This window comes from Macaca mulatta, chromosome 9 (assembly GCF_049350105.2).
Source record: "Macaca mulatta isolate MMU2019108-1 chromosome 9, T2T-MMU8v2.0, whole genome shotgun sequence".
Lineage (NCBI taxonomy): Eukaryota > Metazoa > Chordata > Mammalia > Primates > Cercopithecidae > Macaca > Macaca mulatta.
In genome coordinates this window covers 111,401,314-111,421,934 of record NC_133414.1, presented here as the reverse complement: position 1 = coordinate 111,421,934, position 20,621 = coordinate 111,401,314, and the positions used below count along the sequence as shown (strand labels likewise).

Here is a 20,621-nt window from a genome sequence, read left to right as displayed (position 1 = left end):
AAGGCCGCATCTCACAAACTAAGGACCGAAGTCTGAAATGAGTTATCTGCAAGGAAGGAAAGGATGGCTATTCCATGAGATTAAATTCTGAGGAGGAAACAATTCCTGGCCTAGGGACTCCCATGGACTTAGATAACATTCCAACCCTAGAGACAAAGCATGCCTTTGTAGTGTTTGCAAGCAAAGTTTTGATAAGGTTCAGTAACCCAAAGTATTCACATCTGCATAGAAAAGCCTATATTGTTCCTGAGTGAGGGAGTTAGGATGGGGAGCAGACCAGAAAGAAGGAAACAGAGACAAGAGCAGGGATTCTAGTGGCAGGGAAAGAACAGAAACCCAGGGTGGTGGGCTGAAAGGCATAAGAGGACAGGGAAGTGTGTAAGAAGGAATATTCAGTTTTTGGCTTAGGTTGTGAGTAGGCAATCTCATGACCGTCTCCACTGCTCACTGCTGTTCTGGTGTGAGTGGAACCCCTGTTGGGGTCTGCATCTAGGTGGATGAAGCAACCAAACAAGAACACAGGGGACACAAACAAGGGCAGAGAGGCCTCTGGGCACCGTCCTGGGAACACTGTGTTTCCTGTAGTCCCTTTTCTACCCAAAGGCTGGGAGGTCTCCTTTTCATAGTCTTGGCTCAGTTCCTGAAGCCTCCCTCCTGATAAACACTTAGCTAGCATGTTCCCAGTGACTCAGAAGTGATTCCAGCTAGGGTATCTTGCCACAGCAGCACCTGGCATAAGTGGCTGACACACATCAGGGCACAGAGTTTGCCCTGACACCCTTTCTATAAATCAAACAAGGCCTTACCTGAGAGTCTTAGAGGGAAATAAGATGACCCTGGGAACAGCCAAGGCTGTGCACTTACTGTAGAGATCCGTTTCATCCAGGATCTCTGACTTGATGATCTCCTCTATGATATCCTCCAGTGTGACAATGCCCATCACCTCATAGAAAGGGTCTCCTTCTCCCTCATTATTCACCCGCTGGACAATGGCCAGATGAGATTTTCCTAGAGAACAAATGAAATCACAGTTAAGTATCGGGGACATCTTCATAGATCTTTCTTTGTGAGAAAAATGATACAAAGTTGCGTCTGACCAATCTCAGGACTGCACTCATCCCTGGACCTCCTTAAAATATGAAGTTTTTATGCAAGGACTTATAAATGCAAACCTTATTCTTTTAAATTTGTGTTTCTATTTAGGGAAGTTACTGAATATACTCAAAACCAGTTGATTTTTTTTCTTTGAACTTTTACATATTAGCAAGTGTGTGTTAGCTGATATAATATATACAAATTGAAAGAGCAAGAATTTAGAGTCAGAATTATGGTAAAAGTCATTCTCCTCCCCTAAGCCCCCTTCCCCACTAACTATCCCAGTTACTATCCCTTGGCAAATCATTTAATCTCCACCGAATTACCATCTCTCATCTAGAATCAGGAAATAACGCCAGTGTGGTGATTTTAAAACATGGCCTTCGTGGTATGCCTCCCGCGGAGAGGTGTGGTCTACAGCCCCTTCCCTTGAATCTGGGTGGGCTTGTGACTACTTCAACCAAAAGAGAATGTGAAATGAATGTCCATTATAAGATTTCTGAGGCTAGGTCATAAAAGCATGTGGCTTTTGCTGCAAGAACATTGTAAGAAGTCTGACTATTACCCTGAGGCCACCATAGTGGAGAGGCCACATGTAGGTGCTTAGGTGCCAGTCCCAGCTGAGCCCACCCTTCCAGCCTTCCCACCTAAGTGCCAGCAGCTTGGCGAAGAAGCCGTTTTGGAAGTGGATCTGCCAGTCTCAGCTGATCCAGCCCCTTGTCTCACTCACTCCCCAGCCAGGCAGCCAGCCAGCCTGCCTGCCTGCCTGCCTTCCTTCCTTCCTTCCTTCCTTCCTTCCTTCCTTCCTTCCTTCCTTCCTTCCTTCCTTCCTTCCTTCCTCTTTCTTTTCTTTCTCTTTCTTTTCTTTCTTTCTCTCTTTCTTTCTTTCTTCTCTCTCTCTCTCTGTCTCTCTCTCTCTCCTTCCTTCCTCAGCCTCCCAAGTAGCTGGGACTACAGGTGCCTGCCACCACGCCAAGCTAATTTTTGTATTTTTAGTAGAGATGGGGTTTCACCGTGTTAGCCAGGATGGTCTTGATCTCTTGACCTCGTGATCCTCCCACCTTGGCTTCCCAAAGTGCTGGGATTATAGGTGGGAGCCACCTCACCTAGCCTCTCCCCAGCCTTTCAAGCAGCTTCCAGCTGTGGCCCCAGACACTGAAGCAGAGATAAGCCATTCCCGCTGTACTTCTTTGGAATTCCTGACTCACAGAATCTGTGAGCATAATAAAATAGTTGTTGTTTTATGGCTCTAAGTTTTGGGGTAGTTTGTCAGTAGCAATGGTAGCTTGAATAATCAGGACCTATAAGGTGATTGTGGAGCTCCAATGGCCTAGTGAATATGTGAAAAGACTATAAACTACAAGATGTCACTGGCAGAGACTTCGCAGGCTTCATTTTTATTGACTGATGACTGAATAATAATAGTTTCCATTTATTGAGGTCTTACTATGTGCCAGAGAACTCTAAATTCATCTATTTAATTCTCATAACAACCACTGAGGTAAGTGCTATTCTCCACATTTTACAGATAACAGAACAGAGGCACATATTGGTTAAGTGGCGTGTCTGAAGTTACACAGCCTGTAAGAGCAGAGCTGGATTGCAAACCCAGGTAACTAGGTACAGTACTAACCTGGGGAATGAAGTTTTGTCTAACAGTCCTGCTTCATATCAGTTTGTTTTCTTCTGCTGTATAGACACATTTCCTGGTCCTTTCTCTCTCTCTCTCTCTTTTTTTTTTTTTTTTTTTTTTTGAGGTGAAGTCTTAGTCGCCCAGGCTGGAGTGTAGTGGTACGATCTCGGCTCACTGCAAGCTCCATCTCCCAGGTTCACGCCATTCTCCTGCCTCAGCCTCCTGAGTAGCTGGGACTACAGGTGCCTGCCACCGCGCCCAGCTAATTTTTTGTATTTTTAGTAGAGATGGGGTTTCACTGTGTTAGCTAGGATGGTCTCGATCTCCTGACCTCGTTATCTGCCCACCTTGGCCTCTCAAAGTGCTGGGATTACAGGCGTGAGCAACCGTGCCCGGCCTCCTGGTCCTTTTTCTAAAATGAAAATCTGGTTGGTTCTTTTCCTTGGCTCAGAGACATTTAAGGAGAAAATCTGGGGGTACTGACTCAGATGTTATTATGGAAAACAATAAAAAGCAAGTTCATGCTTTATTAGTACCCTTTATAAACTCTTCCTTGGCCATTGCTAAAAAATATCAGTCAAGAGGAGTCATCAGTTCGCAGGAGGCATAATTAACCAATAAAACGTAAATAAACTTCTGTATCAAATATCTGAAATCATAAGATAGCTACCCCTTGGAGTTTTTAAACTAAAACGAAATTGGAAAGATGGCATTCGTATCACCCAAGAATGGTCTCTAATTTCTTCCCCACCTTCAACCTAACCTTCAGCCTACTTCTGTACTGATCTGATTATGTTACAGCTCTCCTCAAAAACCCTCTATGGCTCCCTACTGCTTACAGAATCAAGTCCAGGCTCATTAGTTTGGTATAATATCATCAAGATTCCACAATATGGCTCTTCCCTGTCTAACTGTGTGCGCTGCTACATCCCCCAATCATTCTACACTCCATGTGTACCAGGTTACTACCACTTCCTCGATTTCTCTTCCCCATTGCCGCCATCTCCCCTACTGCCAACTTTGAGCTCTAGCCCAGGTACCAGCTCTCCAAGAAAGCTCCCCCAGATCTACCCCACTCTGAATCTGAACCAACCTCTCTATTTCAGCATTTATCACAAATTGCTACTTCCTGTAACTAGCAATGTATGTGTCCTACACTAGACAGCATTTCCTCCTCAGATCATGAACTACTTTAGAACAAAGGATCATATACTTAAATAAGGTTCCCTCCATATATCGGACAGCCAATCAGTGCCTGATGAACCAAAGGCTGAATAAAAACTCATAATTTATACAATAAGTGATATTAAAACTGGATACTAAAGAAAGCCTTTATTTTTTGATAAAATATAATAGTATGTTTAAATTAAAATTTAAATCCTGAATCAGTGATTCTAAAATTATCCTTCCTGGAAACAACTACATCCTACCCAGTTGGGCCAAAGTACTTTGTAGCTTAAAATAGATTATATTAATTGTTAGAATGTGCTCAATTTAAAGTTTTTCATTTCTAACACCTTTTTCTTAACTTATGGCACTGATTCTCACTTTTCTGCTAACATGTACTAGCAGATGACAAAACAAATGACTAGTATAATGAAAAGCCTTGGAAAAGTGATTTCTTAAAATTGTTTCCTATAATTAGATTTTTTTTTGTAATGTGAACCCTGGAACACATATAATACAGCCACACTCCCTACCACTAAGATAATTTGTTCATATGATGAAATTAAATGAACAGTTTTTGATATTTTGCAGAGCACGATAATTTCCACATGAAAAACCGCCATTGCTGTATACTCTGAAAGTTCAGTTTGAGGACACACTGTGTTATCCCCAAGGAACAGAGACTTTCAGTTCTAATTATATCATATTTAAGATAATGTGCCCAGGTAAGCTATTTAGAAACATTTTATTATTTACTCTCGGCCTCTGAGCTTCCCTCCAAAGCCTGTCAAGATCTTCTACAAACAAATGAAGGAAGCCATTTCTTCTTATGTACAGACCAGGATGGGAATTGCCAATCACAATCCTTATTCGGAGTTGACACTCACAGAGACAAGAAAACCAGCTGTTTCCATGACACACATACCACACACACTCATGAAAGGTTGGTCTTTTAGAGCCTTATGCCTGCACCTCCCCTACTCCCTTCCTGGGCCCCAGAGGTGCCGGGGGGGTGGCCCTATGTGAAGCCAATCTTGAGACAAGCGCAAGTCACTCCCTCCTGCCACAGCACTTTGCACACATCTCTGTACTGGCATTTATAATAACAATGATAGCTGTTATTATTATTATTGAAGCTACCTTTTGCTATGCACACTCCGGGGGCCAGGCACAGTGTTAGGCATCGCACACACATTATTTCACTCTGGTTGTTTTCTATTTATATGTGATCTCCACCCTCACCCGTGAGGGTAAGCTCCCTGAGAAGCAACAGGTATGCTACGTCCCATTTACTTCTGTTTCCTCAGAATCTAGAATAGCACCTGGCATATCATCAGTAAGGAAATACAAATCAAAATCTTACAACTCTTAAAAACACAACTCCAAAAGTGGGCAAAAGATTTAAGTAGATATTTCTCCAAGGAAGATAAACAATTGGTCAATGCACATGAAAAGATGCTTAACATTGAGAAGTCAACAACTAGTAGCTGATAACTGGATATCCACATGCAAAAAAGTGAAGTTGGATGCCTACCTCATACTATACATAAAAATGAACTAAAAATGGATCAAGCACCTACATATAAGAGTAAAAACTATAAAACTCTTAGAAAAAAAAAATAGGAGAAAACCTTACCATAGGCAGTGATTTCTTAGGACACCCAAAACACAATTAAATTAAAAAAAAAAAAAATAGATCAAATGGACTTCACCAAAATTAGAAACATCTATGCAAAGTACACCACCAAGAAAGGTAAAAGACAATTCACAGAATGGGAGAAAATATTTGCAAATCATTAAAGGACTTATATCCAGAATATATAATGAAATATTACAACACATAAAAAACCAACTCAATTAAAAGGTGAGCAAAGGATTTGAACAGATACTTCTCCAAAGAAGATATACAATTGGTCAATAAGCAAATGAAAAGATGCTTAACATTGTCATCATGAAGGAAATTCAAATTAAGATGCTAATGAGATACTTTATACCCACAAGATGGCGATAATAAAAAAGACAGACAATAACAAATGTTGGTTAGGATGCAGAAAGAATTGAACCTCTCAGACATCGCTGGTGGGATTGAAAAATAGTCTGGTGGTTCCTCAAGGTGTTAAACACAAAATTATCAAATGTCCTGGCAATTCTTTTTTTTTTTTTTTTGAGACGGAGTCTCGCTCTGTCGCCCGGGCTGGAGTGCAGCGGCCGGATCTCAGCTCACTGCAAGCTCCGCCTCCCGGGTTTACGCCATTCTTCTGCCTCAGCCTCCGGAGTAGCTGGGACTACAGGCGGCCGCCACCTCGCCTGGCTAGTTTTTTGTATTTTTAGTAGAGACGGGGTTTCACCGTATTAGCCAGGATGGTCTCGATCTCCTGACCTCGTGATCCGCCCGTCTCGGCCTCCCAAAGTGCTGGGATTACAGGCTTGAGTCACCGCGCCCGGCCATGTCCTGGCAATTCTACTTTTAGATAAATGAAAATATATATCCACACAAAAACTTGTACACAAATATTCACAGCAGTATTATACCTAATAGACTAAAAGTGAAAACAATCCAAATGATTCCAAACAAAATGTGTTATATCAATACAATTGGATATTAACCTGCCATAAAAAGGAATGAAGTACACTCTACAACATGGATGACCCTTGAACGCATTCTGCAAAGTGAAAGAAACCAGACACAAAAGGCCCTATGTTGTATGGTTCCATTTATGTAAAATTTCCAGAACAGACTAATCTATGGAGGAAGAAAGTAGATCATGGTTGCCAGAAGCTGGGGAAAGGAGAGTGTGGGGCATGGCTAAGTGAGTACAGAGTTTCTTCTGGGGTGATGAAATATTCTGGAATTAGATTAGTTGGGATGCTTGCACAACTCTGAATATACTAAAATGCATTAAGTGTGCACTTTAAAATGATGAGTTTTACGGTATGTGAATCTTATCTCAATGAAGCTATTATTTTTTAAAAAGAAAGCCAATTGGAAAAATTAAAAATCCATGCCTGAATGAGCAGGAAGTTGGTGTGGCTGAAAGTTACAACCTACAACACAAGTTGAGTAAAAGTAGGGACTGCTTCATAAAGAGAATGAGTTGAAATGACAGAAATGCTGGTTTGGACTTGGGTAATAATTTACAGCACACATTATCATTTTGTGCTCTAGGATGTGTGGAGAGTAAAAATGGTCTCCCACAGGTGAGGCCACTGGGAGACCAGAAATAGGGGAGAAGGCACCATATTGTGAGTTCTGTGCAGGTGGAAATGGTGAAAAGGGATGAGGGCTTGATCACAGACAGGAGAGGGAAAATATGAGAACAAAGAGCTGTTGGCCTGGGACATAGCGGGTTCACATCTTTCAGAAACCTCATCAACTCTCGGGGATGACTTGTGAATATTTACAACTCCTAAACTGGGTCCCACTGGGGCAGTGGGGGCTCAAATATCCCAAGTGTTTCCATCTTTCTCCGGGAAAATGCTCGTATCTAACACACATTATTTCTCCTCTCTACCTGTTCACTATTTCTACCTTTACTTCCTAATGGCATATGTCGTAGAGTGGCTTAAGTTTTGGTTTTTCTCTTCTGCCTTCCTATAAGATTATGTGAATGAGAACTGTGGCCTTTTCTGTTGAGCCATCGCTCTACAAACTAGCAAAACTTCTCAAATGCCTTCTCACAACTATTAGTCCGATCTCAGTTTCCTTCCAACTTTCTAGAAAAGTGAGATGCCTGTGAAATAATTTAGGCTAATAATGAAGAAGAATATCATTTATACAGAACTTCATAGTTTGTGAGGAGGCTTTATACAGAGTACAGAAGAGCACCGAAGTTGGATATTCTTCAGGACTTCCTGTACCCCTCATGGTGTGAATCAATGATTGGACAGGCTCTCAGCTTTCTCCGGAATCTATTGAGACATGTGTCTTGTGCATATTTTTTAAACAAGTTAATCTTGTTTCCAACTTCCATTAAAGGGTTCTGTCTCATTTGGTGGGCATTTTCCTTGGCGAGGAGGTGCTGGTGGCGGCAGAGTGGAAGCAGAGACTGTATTCCCTTAGGATCATTACTGCAAACAAGACCACATGGTAAAGTCATATTAAGCTACAGATGTTGAAGAGCAGACTAAGCTAAGTTTGCTCCACACACTCTCAGTCTTGAGTCAGGTCCAAAACAATTGGGGCCCTGGCAAAGTCACCCTTCCAATTGCTAAAAATAGTGAAAGTGACAAACTTTAATCCTGCTAAGTCCAAGGGCATAATGTATCTCATAAAGATTCAGCAGAGGCAGAAGGTACTTCTTTGGGTGGAAAATTCTTGAATGATACTAGTTTATGAGGCATTTTTACATGTTTCTTGAGCATACTACTGTGCCATTGAACATCAATAGATGAGAAATCTCTGGGCTGAGTTGAAAAGTAAAGGAACAGTGGGTTTTATGAAAATGCACTTTCTAAAAATGAAGGCTACATCTGTCTCTGAGGTCTAAAGAACATATTTAACTCTGGGCTCACTGGTGTCTCACTTCGGATCTGGTGACTACAAACTCTTTGGCCTCTGGCTTGATTTTCTGCCATGTTCCTGGTGCTCAGCCTCAACAGAAGCCCAGCACTGTCCTGATGGCCTTTCCTGATTTCTACCAGCTGTGAGCTCCTCAAGCCTTAGTTTGCTTCCCTCAAGCCTTGACTACTTCTTCCCAGCCCAGCCTCTGATTTACAATCTCTGGCTCCAATCCTGCCCACATCTTGATGAGACACAACAAAGATGATCTGCAACTGAGATTTGAACCTTGTTTGGACTGCAGTGTTGAGATGCATTTGGGTAGAACAGGAGAAATAATCCTCAATGAAGCCTGAGGGGTTGGAGTCATACTTCTCTAGGATTAACTGACATTTACTGGTGATCTATCTTTTCTCTATGAAACAGGGCCACCTGGTAAGACCCTCCACTCTCAATGCTTTGGAATGCATCTCACCTAGTTCAATGGTTTTCAATGCTGGCTGTGAATTAGAATTACCTGAGAAGTTTTAAGTATAGTCTATTAATATAACTGGATCTCACACCTGGAAATTCTGATTTCATTGGTGAGGGGGTGGCGTCAATAGTTTAAAATGACCCCCAAGTGAGTCTAACATTCAGCCAAAGTTGAGAACTACTACCTTGGCTTATGACATTGGTCCTCAAAGTGTGATCCCTGGACCACCAGCATCAACATCACTCGAACTAATGAAATATGCAATTTCTGGCTGAGTGTAGTGGTTCATGACTGTAATCCCAGCACTTTGGGAGGTTGATGCGGGGGGATTGCTTGAGCCCAGGAGTTTGAGACCAGCCTGGGCAATATGGGGAAACCCTGTCTCTATAAAAAAATACAAAAATTAGCTGGGCATGGTGGCATGTGCCTGTAGTCCCAGTTACTAGAGAGGCTGATGTGAGAGGATTACCTGAGCCTGGGGAAGTTGAGGCTGCAGCAAACTGTGATTGTACCACTGCACTCCAGCATGGGCAACAGAGCAAGACCCTGTCTCAAAAAATAAAAAAATAAAAATGCAAATTCTCAGGCCTAACCCTAGACCTAGTGAATCAGAATCCCTGGGGGCATAGTCCAGTGATCTGTGGTTTAATAAGCTTTACAGGTGGTTTTGATGCAGGCTAAAGTTTGAAAACCACTGGTTTCTGGGTAAGATTTGTCCAATGGTTATGAGGAAGAGAAATCAGTACTGAGACATCTAGTAAATCCTGGTCCCTTTGGTATACCTAGCTTAAAGGTCACAAGATGCTAAGTACTCATGAAAAGAACCTCCCAAAACAAAGGGTAGCTGCAGTGGCAAGGTGATTAATGCTGTATCTTATATCCTGTGAGTGGCTGTAGTATTTTGTTGACATGGGCAAAAAGTAGTCATTGACTCTTCAACGGTTTGGGAGAGGGTCTCTTTGTGGCTTCTGTACCAATCTCCTCTGAGACACGCTTGAGATACCACATTACCTATTAGGCTCTTGGCACATTTGAGGTCAGTAAAATTACCCATTACAGAAGGTCAAATTAGTGTTTTCCATTACTGCAAGAATCCAAAGGGCAGTCGTAGTACTGGTTACTGGCAGTGTTCTACCTAAGGTTTTATCATCACTACCTCATATCGACATACTCAAACTACAAGTCAGATTTCTTAGAAGATGAGGTTTTCAGGCATTGCTTTTAAAGCAGTGGTTCTCAAATGGAGGTGATTTTGCCCCCCAGGGGACATTTGGCCATGTATGGAGACAATCTGGGTTGTCACAACTTAGGGCAGGGAATGCTACTGGCATTTGGTGGGTAGAGGCCAGGGATGAAGCTAAACATCCTTCAATGCACAGCACAGTCCCCTACCACAAAGAATTACCTGGCCCCAAACATCAGTACTATTGAGGTTGAAAGCCCTGGCCTGTTGGGGGTGGGGTGGGGTGGGGGGAGGGAAACATTAGGAAAAATAACTAATGCATGCTGGGCTTAATACCTAGGTGATGGGTTGATAGGTACAGCAAACTACCATGGCACACGTTTACCTATGTAACAAACCTACACATCCTGCACATATAACCTGGAGCCTGAAATAAATAAAAGTGTGAAAATATACAGAAAGGCAGTGACAGTAACATCACAACTATATTTTGATATTTGAAGAAGCTAAAATAGCTTCCAAAGTCTTTAATAAATATAGCCTCATCTCTTCTACATGGCTTAGGCACATCCATAGAGAACAGCTCTCAAGGACCCCATTAGCATACCTCTGATGCCTTGGGGGAACAAAAAGGCAAATAATTGATTTGCTTCCTCTCTTCTTCAAAAATAGCTACAGCACTTTGGTAACTGTTCCCAAGATAAAATATAAAAGCTAGGAGGAAAGCATATTGCTTGGAAATAGAGAACTAAGCAAAATCGTTTTATGGTTTTATGGTTTCTGCCTCACTTGTGACCTTCACCTTATCAAATATAGTGGCTTTTGCTACGTTCTTCTTCCTGGTGTGCTTGCAGCATCTTTTATTCACTTGGTAGACAGCATTGAGTGTCTCCTCTTTCTTACCTTGGTCTTGGTGACTCGGTACCAATGGAAATGTATTCCTTGGAGTAGCAGCATGAACACCACCTGGGCCTTTGTTCAAAATGCAAGATCTGAGGTCCCATTCCTGCCCTACAGAATCTGGATCTTGCGGGTCCAGATAGCTGTTTTTTTGTTTTGTTTTGTTTTGAGACTGAGTCTCGCTCTGTCACCCAGGCTGGAGTGCAATGGCGCAGTCGCGGCTCACTGCAACCTCTGCCTCCTGGGTTCAAGCGATTCTCCTGCCTCAGGCTGCCGAGTAGCTAGGACTACAGGTGCATGCCACCACTCCCAGCTAATTTTTGTATTTTTAGTAGAGACAGGGTTTCACCGTGTTAGCCAGGATGGTCTTGAACTCCTGACCTTGGGTAATCCGCTTGCCTCGGTCTCCCAAAGTGCTGGGATTACAGGCGTGAGCCACCGCGCCCAGCCGAAACACTACTCTTGATATGTGCTACTCAAAGTGTAGTCCTTGGATTGGAAACATGGTATCACTTGGGAGCTTGTGAGGGAAGCAGAAATTCAGGCCCTCATCCTAGCTTTCTGAATCAGAATTTGCATTTCCTCAAGGTCTCCAGGTGATTCTTAGGCACACTTGGGTATCAGAAAACCTGGTCAAGACTACTCTACTTCTCTTCCCACCCTTATGACTGGAACTTTTCTGTTTCCATTGTGGATTTCTTTTTACAGTCCTCACCTATAGATAAATATATCTTAAAGACTCCGACTCAGTGATTCTCAACCCTGGCTACACATTGGAGTCACCTACTGATGCCTATGTCCTACCCACAGAAATTCTGATCTAATTGATCTTGGATGAGGCGGGGACCCTGGAATGTTTAAAACTTCTTCAGGTGATTCTAATGGGCACTTGCAGTTAAGAACTTCTGCTCCGGTCCTTGATCTTCTGCTCATCTCTCCTGTTGATTAAAGAGCCCAGCAAAGCCTATTAATTTAAGTATCACCATCACCTCTTTCCTGAGAGCTGGATTTATATCTGAACATAGGTGTCTATTTTTTTTTGTTTTGAGACAGGGCCTCACTCTGTTGCCCAGGTTGGAGTACAGTGGTGCAATCTCAGCTCACTGCAACCTCTGCCTCCCAGGCTCAAGGGATCCTCCCACCTCAGCCTCCTGAGTAGCTAGGACAACAGACTCAAGCCAGCAGGCCTGGCTGTTATTTTTTTTTATTTTTTATTTTTTTTTGTAGAGATGGGGCTTTGCGATGTTGCTCAGGCTGGTCTTGAACTCCTGAGCTCAAGTGATCTGCCCACTTTGGCCTCCCAAAGTCCTGGGATTATAGGTGTGAGCCACTGCACCTGGCCTCAATGTCTATTCTGAACACCCGTCCTGTTTTAGATAGTTTGCCTGAGGGGTCCTCTTGTCAAAATCACTTAACCAAATAGGAACTCCTAATCTTCAAGACACACTGCCCCTGCTCTCCCTCCGTCTTTGACACACTCCCCCTGCTCTCCCTCCGTCTTCACTACAGTAAATGGTACCATTAACTCTAGTTACCCTAAGTCATAACCCAAGAGTAATCTTTTATCTTTCCTTTATGTCGGTTTAGAAACAAATCCCCACATTCTTTCAATTCTTCTTCCTTCATTCTTTCAACAAGTACTTACTGAATGACTACCACGTGCCGAGCACTCTTCTAGGCACTTGAAATGCAGCAATGAGCACAATGCACGAAATCATTTTCCTCCTGCGGCTTATACTCTTGTAAGCAGAGGTAAGAAATAATAAAGCAAATACATATGTAAAATATATAGTGTAAGGCTGGGTGCCGTGGCTTAAGCCCGTTATCCTGACACTTTGGGAGGCTGAGGCAGGAGGACTGCTTGGGCCCAGGGGTTTGTGACCAGCTTGGGCAATGAATCAAAACTTCATCTTTACAAAAAGTTAAAGCGGTGGCTCAAGCCTGTAATCCCAGCACTTTGGGAGGCCGAGGCGGGCGGATCACAAGGTCAGGAGATCGAGACCATCCTGGCTAACCCCGTCTCTACTAAAAAATACAAAAACCTAGCCGGGCGAGGTGGCGGGCGTCTGTAGTCCCAGCTACTCGGGAGGCTGAGGCAGGAGAATGGCGTGAACCCGGGAGGCGGAGCTTGCAGTGAGCTGAGATCCGGCCACTGCACTCCAGTCTGGGTGACAAAGCGAGACTCTGCCTCAAAAAAAAAAAAAAAAAAAAAAAAAAATATATATATATATATATATATATATATTAGCCAGGTGGGGTGGCGCATGCCTGTAGTCCGGCTGCTTGGGAGGCTGAGGCAGGAGGATTGTTTGAGCCTAGGAATTTGAGTCTGCAGCTAGCCATGACTGCATCACTGCACTCCAGCCTGGGTGACAGTGAGACGTTGCCTCAAAAAAAAAAAAAAATATATATATATATATATACACACACACACACACACACATCATATATATAAAAATATATATATAGCACAGTGCTAAGGGGAAAGCAAAGCAGGGAAGAGTGACGAGGGAGTGTGTGGGAGTGAGAGAACAGGTGTTACAATTTTAGGGAGTGGAGACCCGGGATGAACTCCCTGAGGTGATGTTTCAATAAAGCTCTGAAGGCGGTGAGGTAGGGAGCCCTGTGGAGATCTCTGCAGTATAACAACGTGTAAAGGCCATGCACTGGGAGTGTAACTGATGTGCTTAAGGAATGGCAAGGAGGCCAATGCGGTGGCTGTAGAATGTGGGAGAGGAAAGTAGTGGGAGCCAAGGTCAGGGAGTTGAGGGGTGAGGGAGGTGCTGATGGGACAGAGCCAGGAAGGCCTTTGTAAGGACTTTGGGTCTTCCTTTTAGTGACATAAAAAAAAGCCATTGTAACATTTTTGTGTGTGTGTGTGTGTTTTGCAAAAATGTGATATGATCTGACTTATGTGTGTGTGTGTGTGTGTTTTTTTTTTGATACAGACTCTCACTCTTTCCCCCATGCTGGAGTGCAGTGGCGTGATCTTGGCTCACTGCAACCTCCGCCTCCCGGGTTCAAGTGATTCTCTGCCTCAGCCTCCCAAGTAGCTGAGATTACAGGTGCCTGCCACCATGCCAGGCTAATTTTTTTTGTATTTTTAGTAGAGATGGGGTTTCACCATCTTGGCCAGGTTAGTCTTGAGCTCCTGACCTCGTGATCCACCCGCCTCCACCTCCCGAAGTGCTGGTATTACAGGCCTGAGCCACCATGCCTGGCCGACTTATGTTTTAAAAGGAACTCTAGCTGCTGTTTTTTTTTTTTTTCTTTTAACTTTTATTTTAGGTTCAAGGGTATATGTGCAGGTTTGTTATATAGGTAAATTCGTGTTACAGAGGTTTGATATACAGATTATTTCATCACCCAGGTACTAAGCATAGTACCTAATAGGTATTTTTTTCTAACCCTCTCCCTCCTCCAGTGTCTGCCGTTCCCCTCTTTGTGTCCACGTGTTCTCATTATTTAGCTCCCATTGATAAGTGAGAACATGCAGTATTTGGTTTTCTGCTTCTGCATTCGTTTGCTAACCTGCTGTGTTAAGAATAGACATAAGGCCCAGTGCAGTGGTTCACGCCTGGAATCCCAGCACTTTGGGAGGCTGAGGCAGGAGGGTTGTTTGAGCCCAGGAGTTCTAAGATCAGCCTGGACAACATAGTATAAGCCCATCTCCATAAAAAATTAAAAATATTAGCTGGGCATGGTGGCTCACACCTGTAATCCCAGCTATTAAGGAGACTGAGGTGGGAGGATCACTTAAGGGGTGTGTTTGGCAAAAAGAGTAGGAGCTCAGTTTTGGGCAGGTTTAAGTTTGAGACGTCTTTTAGACCTCTAAGTGGAGATGTTCACTGGCAATTGGAAATGTAAGTCTGGAGTTCATGTTGACAAGTTTGGCAGAATGAATGAAATAACCGAGGGAACAAGAGTAGACAGAGAAGAGTTCAATTTCTGAGCCCTGAGGCACTGTAACATTTAGAGGTCACAGAAATGCAATTCATGGAACAAATATTTGAGCATCTGCTATGGGCAGGCACTGTGCCAGGTGCTGAAGATACATCAGTGGATATGATGTAGGCAGAACCAGTAAAGGAGACTGAGGAGGAGTGTTCGTATGTAATGAAGTCTAAGAGATTTTTTTTCCCTCTTCTAATTCAAAGTGTCCTTAATTTCTATGCCCTCATCCCATCTTGGACAATTGCACCAATATCCTAACCATTCATCCTTTTGGTTTTTCTAGCTCTAATACATCTTGTACACCAAAACCAGATTAACGATCCCCCAAATACTGCATGTGTGAGGTTACTCCCCACCTCAATCACATGTAGGAGGATCACATAAGACTAAGCAGGATCATTTCTGAACTCTTCTCCCTTGCATTAAAGGCTCCCATGATTTTTTGGTATATTTTTTGCCTTCTTTTCCACTACTATGTCAAAACGTATCATGCTTATTCTCCATTCATAAAATAGCTGGTCCAGAGGCAATCCAGAGCCAAGTGTGGTGGCTCATAATCCCAGCACTTTGGGAAGCTGAAGCAGGAGGATCACTTGAGGCCATGAGTTTGAGACCACCCTGGGCAAGATGGTAAGACCCCACCATCTCTTAAAAACTTTTTCTTTAAATTAAAAAATATAAAAGAAAACAAAAATAAAATAACTGGTCCAAGAATACTCAGCCAATAAATGGTGAAGCCAAAACTGGGCCCTGGCTAGGATTTGCGGAAAGCTTCAAGACCCAACTAGAAAAGGCTGGATACATTAAGCTCAGGCCTCTCAGATACAGAACTGGTCTTGGAGACTGCCTGGGTGGCCAGTTTGACTCTCTCTCTAGGTTCAGACTAACTACACCCAGGATCCCCTGCTTAAAAATCCCATGGTGACCCAGAGTGATTTGGCTAAGCTTTGGCAGATGGTGTCATTCTCAGGACACAAACCAACCTCAGATATGAGGATGATACACTGAAAGGCAAATACGGCCAACTTTAGTCATCACTTAGTTCTGGGCCAGCCAGGGAGTGTGGTCAGTCTAGGCTAGTCCCTGCGAGAAGAGAGACATGTGGACTCTCAGGGGCACTATTCGAAGTAAGCTAGACACCTGAGATGATCTTTAAATCCACACTTTTGAAGGTTCTCATTGCAGCTGCAGACAGCCTACAGATTCTTCGGTGTTCTCCACATCATTTTTGATCTGAACCAAGCTGAATCCTGAGACTCCATTTCCCAGTTTTTGCCATAGTAGTTTCTGCAATACCTACTGTACATTGGGTGCATATGTTACCTCTGGTCTTCATCATATCTCTGCAAAAGGGAGATTGTTATTACTAAAATATAGATGAGTAAATAGAGATTTGGAAAAATAAAGTGACTTATCCGAGGACAAATATTAGTATGTGATGGAGCCAGGAACAACCCCAGGTCTGTCTGCCTCCTGATCTTGTGCTCTTTCCAACACAATGCAGACTCCACATTCCAGGCCAAATCTCAGGTTTACTGTCTCTGATGTGTTAATGGCAATGGGCACATATTCTGTAAATGCCTAGAGGCTGCAGGAAGGCATGCTGAGCTAATGCCTGGCACCTCCCTAGTGATTAGCAAGGGAGGAGAAAGGCTTTGACCTGGGAAGGGGAAAGGAGTCACAATTCCACCTCCTCGCTACACTTATGCCTTCAAGTCCAAGCCTTCCTATGTTTAGCCTGATATTTTATTTTAGTAGACTGCTTGGAGCTTTGAGGAGTTTTGTTTATATGGCTGTGATATTTGTTTATATGGTCAGGTTTTTTTATTTGCCTGAGATGTCTGAGGAAGGGCAGAGTGATGGGGGAAGAAACTGAATTCTAACTGACGACAGGATAAAAGAAATAGAAGGAACCTCCCACGGCCCAATTTTCATCCCCTGGGCCCTACCCAAAGTAAACAGCTTTCAATTTTGTTTTCTTATTATATACAGTTTTACATGGGCTGGATCAGAGAGAGAAAGAACTTGTTATACAAGATGACTAACTGTATACAATTCATTTAACTAGATCAGGGAGGTAAGAGGCAAATGGTGGAGTCTCTTTAGGGCTATACAGGAATTGTCTTCAGCCTTCACAGTAAACTCACAATGTAGTATCACTATTCCCCCCACCCCTCCTTGTTTTTTTGTAGATGGAGTCTCGCTCTGTTGCCTAGGCTGGAGTGCAATGGCATGATCTCAGCTCACTGCAACCTCCACCTCCCCAGTTCAAGTGATTCTCCCGCCTCAGCCTCCTGAGTAGCTGGGATTACAGGCACCCGCCATCATGCTTGGCTAATTTTTATATTTTTGTAGAGATGGGGTTTCACCATGTTGACCAGGCTGGTCTTGAACTCCTGATCTCAGGTGATCCGCCCACCTCAGCCTCCCAAAGTGCTGGGATAACAGGGGTGAGCCACCACACCTGGCCTATCTTCTTTCTTCTTAAAAGGGGAATAGGCCGGGCGCAGTGACTCATGCCTGTAATCCCAGCACTTTGGGAGGCCGAGGCGGGCTGATCACCTGAGGTAAGGAGTTTGAGACCAGCCTGGCCAATATAGTGAAACCCTCTCTCTACTAAAAAAAAAAACAAAACAAAAATTAGCTGGGCATGGTGGCAGGTGCCCAGCTAATTTTCGTTTTGTTTCAGCTACTCAAGAGGCTGAGGCAAGAGAATCACTTGAACCCAGGAGGCAGAGTTTACAGTGAGCCGAGACCATGTCACGGCACTCCAGCCTGGGCAACAGAGGGAGACTCCATCTCAAAACAAAAAAACAAAACAAAACAAAAAAGAAGGAAGACAAGTCTCAGAGTGATATAGTGAACTGCCCCAGTCCTAGCTAGTCAACGAAGGTGCTGGGATCTGAGTTCAGGCCTCTGGGCCCCTCTGTCTGTGTCCATGACTCCATGGTCTGAGATGGCAAGTCAGACATGTGAGTTCTGGTTCCACCTCTGTCACTAACATTGAGCAGGACACTTCTGTCTTTAGATCTCTGGTGCTGCATATACAAAACAGGGGTAAAAAATGCTGACCTCACATTTATGGTGAGCACAAAATGAATTATTAAATTGGACATTTTGTTTATATGGCTGTGATATTTGTTTATATGGCCATTAAAAACATTTGCCAATAAATAAACGTAATGCCTTTGCAACTATGAGGGATTATCATTGCTCTTTTTAGTATTTGTCTTTTCTGTGCCTCAGCTTTCTCAGTCATAAAAGATGTACCAGCCGGTCACGGTGACTCATGCCTGTAATCCCAGCACTTTGGGAGGCTGAGGTGGGCAGATCACCTGAGATCAGGAGTTTGAGACCAGCTTGACCAACATGGTGAAACCCCGTCTCTACTAAAAATACAAAAATCAGCCAGGAGTGGTGGTGGGTGCCAATAACCCCAGCTACTTAAGAGGCTGAGGCAGGAGAATTGCTTGAAACTGGGAGGTGGAGGTTGCAGTGAGCCAAAATCGTGCCACTGCACTCCAGCCTGGGTGACAAAAATGAGAATCCATCTCAAAAAAAAAAAAAAAGGTGGGACCAGGTTCCATTTCTGGTTCTAAAATTCTATGCTTTTATAAGTCTAAACAACTCTGGGCTATAAAACAGTTTGGTTTCACAGGGTACTTCTTTGCAATGATATATACCAGAATTTTAACAGTGCTAACAGTTAGAGCCTCCTGTGTTTATGAAGGGCTCCGAGCTCCTAATTTTTGTATCTTAATATTTGAAAGCCTCCTTTGGAATGAGATGAGAAATAGCTACCCTGACACATGCTAGATTTTTTTTTTTAAACCTATACAATCAAGTGAAATCACTCTCTACTAAATCAGGAAGAGAAACACAAAAATGTTATTCTACCAATCGTGCAGCAATCACCTTGATTTGGAAAAACAAAACTGTCCCTTTCTGTAGCTTAAAAAAAAGGCTGTGCTTTATAGTAATTATCCTGCTCTACTTTATCAGAAATAATCAACACCTTTATCATAAAATAACTTCTTGAGCCACTAAAGGCAATTATAAAAAAGCCAACCGTGTCATCCAAAGCACCATGGTAACCAACAGCACTAGGGCATGAAAAAATAGTTGTTCGTCACTAGAATTTAAGCCAGTTGGTGGTTTGGCTTGCTAAGCAACACTGTAAAAATAGCAGAGTAACAACCCATTATCTGGAGGTCTGACTTCCCACTGTTTTGAATATGGTCCCAGAAAGAACTGTCCCAGGTCTCTCCATTGACTCCATACCCTAGGCTTATAGTCAAAACCTGACTAATCATTTAACCAACGAGTACTGATTGAAGCATACTGTATATCAGGCACATGATTCTCAACATGGTATTCACTTAGTTTATCAGTGCAACAGAAACTATAAGTGAGATGAACACAGGAAGAGTGGGTTTGTGGAGAATGGTGGAGCAGGGATTTGCTGGAGGCAGGTTCAAAGAGAACTAAGAGCTGTTAGCCAGAGGACAGAGAAAAATGTAAAAAATAGGGAATACAGCATAAAATAACTACACTCTCATGATCATGATCCTGCGTCATCAAGAAAAAATTAAGTTATATTTAGAATCCTTTGTTAAGGAAGGCAGGAATGGGTATAAAACATTTCAGAAATATCACCATCAAAAATGGTGAAAACATACGGTTTTAGCATTTGAAGGAAACAAAATTATGTTTGACAAATATCTCCTGCTGCCTAGCTCCCCATTTTGCTGGAATAAAAGCAGCATTATGATAATGGCTTTCCCAGTGTTCAGACACAGTGTCAGCTCCCTCTCTGCCTTTCTTTTTCACCTCAAACTCCTGCCTCAGCTGGAACGTTCTTTCCCTTCATAATTGCTTAGCAGGGTCCTTCTCCTTCTTTTAAGGCTGAGCTGAAATTCCACTTTCTCAGAAAAGTTTTCTCAGATCATCCAAGGACTATTTCTCCCTTTCCTTTTCACCCACAGATGTTTTCTGTGGTGAATTTCTGGATTCCATTGCCTGGACCCCAGGCTGCTTTGTATTATCATTTCCATCATGACCCTTCCTTCTTTCTTGTTCCTGGAGGGCAGGGTCAGCACTGCATTTATATCGATGTCTATCTGCCGAGCCTGGTACTCAGTACATGCTACTGAACTGATCTGCCCAGATGATGTTGAGAGTCAATGGGGGAAAATGGGAGGGTGGCTGGCAGAGGTGGTACTTTCCCTCCTGGATGTTACACAGCCCAAGAGCCTGGCATGGCACCCATGCTGGCTCTTCTTCCTCAGGGCCTTTGTATGTCTGTTCCTGTCTCCTGGGAAGCTCCTCCTCTGATGAATGCCTTCTTACCGTCCTTTAGGATTCAGCTCAAATACTACTTGGTGAGGGACAGTCTATCTTTACCTATAAGACCAAGTCTATCTATTATATGTTCAGAGCTCCCTATACTTTTTCTTCAACTCACTTAGGACAATTTGTAATTATTTATGGCTTGGTGTCTCTCTCCTACTCGACTGCAAGCCCTAGGAGGGCAGGAATGGTGTCGGTCTTGTCCACACTGCATCCCCAGTGCCTAACACAGGCCTGACAGGGAAGAATGGCCATTCAATACAGGAAGGAAGGAAGGAAGGAAGGAAGGAAGGAAGGAAGGAAGGAAGGAAGGAAGGAAGGAGACAGAGAGAGAAAGGAAGAAAGAAAGAAAGAGAGACAGACAGAG

The 20,621-nt window shown here is 43.2% G+C and overlaps 1 protein-coding gene across 14 annotated transcripts in view; it reads right to left on the bottom strand.

Annotated features, from left to right (window-relative positions):
* The window catches only part of CNNM1 (cyclin and CBS domain divalent metal cation transport mediator 1), a 67,537-nt gene that overhangs the window by 35,341 nt on the left and 11,575 nt on the right, over positions 1–20,621 (bottom strand). For all 14 annotated transcript variants that reach the window (XR_013398237.1, XR_003719428.2, XR_013398238.1 and 11 more), the window contains exon 2: positions 865–1,008. Coding sequence is in view for 10 of the 14 variants with exons in the window: in XM_077947187.1 (XP_077803313.1) it covers positions 865–1,008 (144 nt within the window). In the remaining 4 variants the exon portion in view is untranslated. The remainder of the gene's footprint in view (positions 1–864; positions 1,009–20,621) is intronic.